Source organism: Lathyrus oleraceus, chromosome 5, assembly GCF_024323335.1.
Source record: "Lathyrus oleraceus cultivar Zhongwan6 chromosome 5, CAAS_Psat_ZW6_1.0, whole genome shotgun sequence".
Taxonomy (NCBI): Eukaryota; Viridiplantae; Streptophyta; class Magnoliopsida; order Fabales; family Fabaceae; genus Lathyrus; species Lathyrus oleraceus.
The window spans coordinates 482,039,396-482,046,548 of record NC_066583.1 but is presented as its reverse complement, the minus strand read 5'-3'; the positions used below and the strand labels follow the sequence as shown (position 1 = coordinate 482,046,548).

Here is a 7,153-nt window from a genome sequence, read left to right as displayed (position 1 = left end):
TCATAAATATAGTTCAACAATTTAATTGTCGAATAAGTTCAAAATTATTTTCGAATTGGTTCGGTTCAAAAATTAAAAATAAATAAATAATTTTTTGTAAATATGTAAATGATGATGAAAATAATAAAACAGTAAATTCTGTTTTCTCTTTGTAATAACTAACTTTAGGAGTTAGTTAGAAGTTGTTGAGAAGAGTTAGTTAGGATCTAACTAATTCCTTTAGCTATATATAGTTGTCCTCAATATTGTAACAATTCAAGATTGAGAATCACTTTTTCATCTTTGATCACATACAACTTTTCTCCAAGCTTTTCTATTCCTTTGGTTATGGAGTTTCAGCTCATTATTGTTGTATGTTCACATGGTATCACAAGCTTGTGATTCTTCTTTCCGCTGCGATTTTTCTCAATCTTCTTCTTTCGATCAAAATTCTGTTTCTTTTCTGCAGTTTCTGCAACTTTATTTGTCTCTCATCATGTCATCTTCAAGCTCTAATAGCAGCGATCATGGTGAATCATCTTCAAGAAACAACAATAAAGGTTATCAAACTGATATCCTAAACCCTTATTTCATGCATCCAAATGAGAATCCTTCTTTGATTCTGGTCACACCATTACTCTCCAATAACAATTATCACTCTTGGTCGCGCTCCATGGCCATGGCTCTTCGTTCTAAGAACAAACTGCATTTCATCAATGGTGTTTTACCACGACCGTCTGATCTTGATCCAAATTCCATCGCTTGGGACAGATGCAACACCATGATCATGTCTTGGATCAAGAATGCTGTAGAAGTTGAAATTGCTCAAAGTATCCTTTGGATGGAAAATGCTGCTGATATGTGGAATGAGCTCAAGGAGCGTTTTTATCAAGGCGATGTTTTTAGAATTTCTGATATCCAAGAAGAAATCTGCACATTGAAACAAGGTGATGCTTCTGTTTCTTCATATTACACAAAACTGAAAATTTTATGGCAAGAACTAGATAATTTCAGACCTATTCCTGCATGTGACTGTGATACTACTTGTCTTGCCATTACCAAGATTCGCGCTTACAAGGCCAGTGATCAAGTAATCCGTTTCTTGAAAGGGCTGAATGATCAATACTCTGCTATTAGGTCACAAATAATGCTTATGGATCCTCTCCCTAGCATTTGCAAAGTATATTCCCTGCTTGTTCAACAAGAAAGACAAGCTAATCTTCCCATTGATGAGTCCAAGATTTTGGTCACTCCATCTTCTGATCAGCATCATCGTGATAATCAGTCTAAATCATATTCCAATATGCGTGGTAGGGGCAGCACTAGAGGAGGCAGATATTCTGGCGGCAGGGGCAGAAATAATCGTGTTTGCATACACTGTGGCTTCATCTTCATCCACCTGTAAGTATCCTATTTCATCTGCTATTTCCTATGATTCTTTTTCATCTCCTCATAAACATTACATGTTAAACTTGTCTGCCAATCCTGAACCTACATCTTATGAGCATGCTATTTGTGATGAGAATTGGAGAACTGCTATCAACACTGAGTTGCAGGCTTTGGTTAAAACTAAAACATGGGATCTTGTGCCCTTACCTTCAAACAAGAAAGCCATTGGCTGCAGGTGGGTTTTTAAAGTAAAAATGCATGCTGATGGCACTATTGAGAGATACAAGGCACGACTTGTTGCAAAGGGGTTTACTCAAACTGAAGGATTAGATTATACTGACACTTTCAGTCCAGTTGTTAAAATGACCACTGTTAGAGTTTGCTTAGCTGTTGCTGCTGTTCACAATTGGCCTCTGTTCCAACTTGATGTTAACACAGCCTTCCTCCATGGTGATCTTAATGAGGAAGTTTACATGAAGCCTCCACCTGGTCTCATTTTGTCTACACCAAATCTTGTTTGCAAATTGCAAAGATCTCTTTATGGTCTGAAGCAGGCCAGCAGACAATGGAATACAAAACTCACTGACACCCTTATTGCATCAGGTTATATCCAATCCAAAGCAGATTATTCCCTTTTCACTAAGACTTCCTCTCAAGGTTTCACTATGATTCTGGTTTATGTTGATGATTTAGTAGTTGGAGGCACTGATTCTCATGAAATTTTGCAAATCAAAACTTGTTTGGATGCTAAATTCAGTATCAAAGACTTGGGAATTCTCAAATACTTCCTAGGCTTTGAAGTGGCTCGCAGCACACATGGTATTTCTTTATGTCAAAGAAAATACACTCTTGATTTGATTTCTGATGCTGGTCTTCTTGGTGCCAAACCGTGTTCCACCCCTATGCAACCTCATCTTCAACTCCACAAAACATATGGCACACCTCTCTCTGATCCTACTCCCTACAGAAGGCTTATTGGTCGTTTATTGTATCTCACACATACCAGACCTGAAATTTCATATGCTGTCAGCAAACTAAGTCAATTTCTTGCTGCTCCAACAGATAAACATATGTTAGCTGGTCTACATGTTTTAAAGTACCTCAAAAACAGTCCAGGCCAAGGACTCATTTTCCAATCTAATACATCTCTATGTCTCAAAGGTTTTTCAGATTCAGATTGGGGGGCTTGTCCTGATACACGAAGATCCACTTCTGGTTTTTGTTATTTTCTTGGCACTTCACTCATTAGCTGGAAGAGCAAGAAGCAGCCTGTCATTTCCAGATCTTCATCTGAAGCTGAGTATCGTGCCCTTGCTCAAGCTACTTGTGAAGGGGTTTGGCTTCTCAATATTCTTCATGATTTTCACATCAATCACTCAGTACCTATCATCCTTTACTGTGATAACAAATCTGCCATGCATATAGCTGCCAATCCTGTGTTTCATGAGCGCACCAAACACATAGAGATCGATTGTCATGTTGTACGTGAGAAAGTTTTAGCTGGAGTTGTTCATCTTATGCCGGTTACTTCTAAGGAGCAGGTTGCGGATATCTTTACCAAGTCTCTTCAACCTGGTCCTTTCAATATTCTGCAATCCAAGCTTGGAATGATTGATATTCATTCCAGCTTGAGGGGGGCTGTAAATGATGATGAAAATAATAAAACAGTAAATTCTGTTTTCTCTTTGTAATAACTAACTTTAGGAGTTAGTTAGAAGTTGTTGAGAAGAGTTAGTTAGGATCTAACTAATTCCTTTAGCTATATATAGTTGTCCTCAATATTGTAACAATTCAAGATTGAGAATCACTTTTTCATCTTTGATCACATACAACTTTTCTCCAAGCTTTTCTATTCCTTTGGTTATGGAGTTTCAGCTCATTATTGTTGTATGTTCACAAAATATAACATTTATTTTAAAATAGAGAATAATATTGTTTTACTAATTTAATTCTATTTATTTAATTGTGACTATGTTAACTTTGAAATAGATTCCAAATTTAAATAAAGTTGTATTAATTGGTCAATTATCAAATCTATATGACATAAATAAATTATAAAATAATAATAGTAGTAATGTTTGTTTTCTACTGAATTATAGGACAGAGTTGTGTAAATGTACACTAATTTCAAAGTTCTTAAATCCTTCATAATACTTACTTCTATGATCTAGTGTGCTATAAAATTGACACGTTAAAACATCGCCCACAACATTTCAGATGTAAATTAATTTGGTGATTATATATTATGTCCACTATCATATATTAATAAATGAGCTATAATCTAAAAATTAAATATATAATAATGTCTTACTTTAGGCTACAAATTATGGTGCTTCTCATTCGTTAGGATCAAAGCGTGTGCCCTTGTGCGCTACGTGGGAATCCCATTAAGCTCCAATATCACAAAATCTTGGAAATTAAAAATGTCTGCCAAAGGACCTAACTTTTTCTGGTTTGAATTGATGTCTATAGTTTATGTACTATGCATTTTGATTGAGTGTGAGGGCTTTGCTTGTTTTTCATTAATCTTGGTGCAACAATAGCTACTTGTTTTTTTAATTGTAGTCTTAAATACTCTTAAAAGAACTTGATGGTTTCTCATTGAACATAATACGAACGTGTGCGAATAAATTAGGGTAATTTTTATTCTACATACCGATTTTGTAGAATTGAGTTAGGTCCGAACTACATTTTTTAACATGATATTAAAAGTCTCATTTAAAATTCAATGGGCCACTTTGTATTAAATTTTTGCTATCAGGTCATTTACCATTTATTTCTATGCTCCATGTGTCTAGTCCTGGACGTGAGATAATGTGTTAAGAGTCTCACATCGGACAATAAATGACATGAACCCATGCTTATAAATAAGAGCGATCATCACCTTACAAATCGGTTTTGTAGGGTTCAGTTAAGTCTAAATCATATTTCTTAACATGGTATAAGAAATGTAGTTGGACCTAACAACCCTACAAAATCGGCTTGTAAGGTGAGGACTTCCCCACTTATAAACACGTGTTTAGACAATATATTATCCAATGTGTGACTCTTAACACACTCTTTCACGCCCAAGACTTGACATCTGAAGCATAGAAATAAATGGTAGGTGGCCTGATAGAGGTAACCTAGTAGTAAGGGCTCACTGGATCTTAAACGAGGCTCTTGATATCATGTTAAGAAATGTGGTTTAGACCTAACTCAACCTACAAAATTGACTTGTAGGGTGAGAATTTCCCCACTTATAAGCACTGTTCAGACTATATATTGTTCGATGTGGAACTCTTAACACTTATGATATTCATAAAAAGTAAATTATAGATTAATTGAAATCGGAAAGATAAACGATTAATGGACACACATACTTCTTTCAGTCGGTAACAAGCTATATAAATAGAAACTCAATCGAATATAAGTCAGTCGAATCTTTCTCAAATCTAATAGAGTTTATTATGGTCATATAAACTTTAGATTCATTAAAAACACAATTGAATAAGACAGCATTTCTATAGGCCATACTTCTATAGTCAATAATATTATTTCTTATATAAATATCACACATTGTAAATTATTTAAGAACAATCAATCAAACATCAAGATATTTACAAATTGTTATCTCTTTAACTTTCCATTATTTTTATGCATTTTGTAGTTTAGTAGTTCAACATCCCCACACCTCGTACTTAACGCTCTTTGGATCAGTTAAAAAATCCGCAACAGATGGACAAAACCCCCTCAAAGTAATCACTTGAAGAAAATAAAATAACTATCGAGTGTTGTTTGTTGATCCTTCGTATAATTTTCAAATTCAACAACAAATTTGGCATGTTCATGGGACACTATGACCAGAACCATGGAAAATGTTTACTCATCAGGTAAAAAATACACTTGACATATGCATCAACGATATAGAAAGAGCCTTAGAAGCACGAATACAAAATCTCCATCATCAACTAGGAATTCATACCAATAATGAACTGATGGACCTCCACAAACAGTAGAAATTTGGTATGTCCGTGTGACAATATGACCAGCACCATGAAATTTTTTTACTCATCAAGTCAAGACTATACTTGATGTATGCATCAACACTCTATAAAGAGCCTTAGAAGCACAAATCAAGCATCACCATCATCAACTAAGAATTCATACTAACAATGAAATGACGGACCTCCACAAATAATGAAAATACCATCAGGACAGAGAAAGGACAATGTTTACCTTCCTCGTTTCTAAACCCCATTCTCTAATAAACATCATTTTCTTCCATAATTCCTAACAAGGATGAATAATTGAACCTAATCTCATCTCAAACGAGTTCAAGTATCACGAGCTTACCTTCATCACTATAGTGAAATCAATTTAAAAAAATAAATAGAAATAGTCCATATAATCAAATCGATAACTTGCATTTGAATCCAAAGTCCTCTCCTAACTCAGAACCAATATCGAATCCTAATATATATTAACATACATTTCAAATAATAAAGTAAAACAATCTTGTAAAATTTCAAACATATATTTTAAAACAATCAAATGATAAAATACAAATCAAAATATCAATGCATTAAACACAAAATTAATATTACAAATTATCAAAATCAAATAATTTAAAGTATCAAAACTAAATAATAAAGTACAATAATTTAAACTTCCATAAAAACAACCGCATATTAAAAACACTCTACATTTCAATATACTATCAATTATATAACCCATGTATTATTTTACATTTTTCTAATGTTACATTGATTAGTAGTTTATCTAATTTTTTTAGATTCAATATTTTTTGAAAGAGTTAGACGATTTATTTATGAAGGTAACATCTTTTTTTTCTCTCTTTCATGTTCATATTTTAATGTCAAACCAAGATCAATGAGTATGATTTTGCCAAAAATATTCCACTTTACTAGATAAAGATTGTTCCCATGCTTAAGTCTTAACTACTTCTTTCGATCTATGATGATTTCTTTGACCTAGATGATGCAATGAACTACTCTAAACTCTTTATAGGAATTTCCTTTGAGATTATATGTTTCTTAAAGAATATCAAGAATTTGATAGAGTAAATCACGCGTAGAAAAGTCAATTGTGGTACCACATAAGAAAAACAAGAAGAAATTAATTTCTATATTTTTTACATATGATACAGAAATTCAAATGTATCCTAAGTTTCTTCAATAAGTTGGTGGGTAATCTTTTGTATGAAAGACTTGCTTACACATTTACTTTGGAGGCAATGCATACAACACAAAAGAGTTTGGAAGATATCAAGTTAGTAGTTTTAACAACCAATGATGTTAAATGATTATAGTATCACAAAATAAGATTAGGACATGAAGGGATCCATTAGAGCTAATGAAGAAGCATAAGACCTCATCTAGATGAAGAGCTTGTATGTAAAGTAAAAATGAGGGTATCATCACATGAAGTTCTTGACAAGGATGGGTATGAAGACTTTTGATGTGCCTCTAGCGCATTTTCTTGTCTTTCTTTACCTTCAACAAATTCAAAATAACAACCTTATCAAAGCTTTCTATGATATTGGGATTTTCATATGTGGTTTTTTTGTACGCCATACCCTTTGAATAACATCCTAATTCCCCGAATCAATATTTAGTAAAATAATTTAATTTTAACTCAACATTTAGAGTGTCATGCACGTTTCACCAAATATAAAAAAATCAATAAAATATAATCTCGTGAATTAAGTAGCAGAAATAATAGAGTTTGACATATAACATCTCAACAACAAATGAATAACAAGGTGATTCAACAACACCAAAAT

General features: G+C 33.3%; 1 protein-coding gene across 1 annotated transcript; it reads left to right on the top strand.

Moving 5' to 3' along the window:
• The first annotated feature begins 361 nt into the window (after positions 1 to 361).
• On the top strand, positions 362 to 1,384 carry LOC127081454 (uncharacterized). Its single transcript, XM_051021705.1, has one exon. The coding sequence runs from the start codon at positions 362 to 364 to the stop codon at positions 1,382 to 1,384; it is 1,023 nt and encodes a 340-aa protein (XP_050877662.1).
• Positions 1,385 to 7,153: the final 5,769 nt, after the last annotated feature.

Bases quoted from the DNA above. Each gene is read 5' to 3' on its own strand.
- LOC127081454 (XM_051021705.1), top strand. From the start codon at position 362: ATGGTATCACAAGCTTGTGATTCTTCTTTCCGCTGCGATTTTTCTCAA.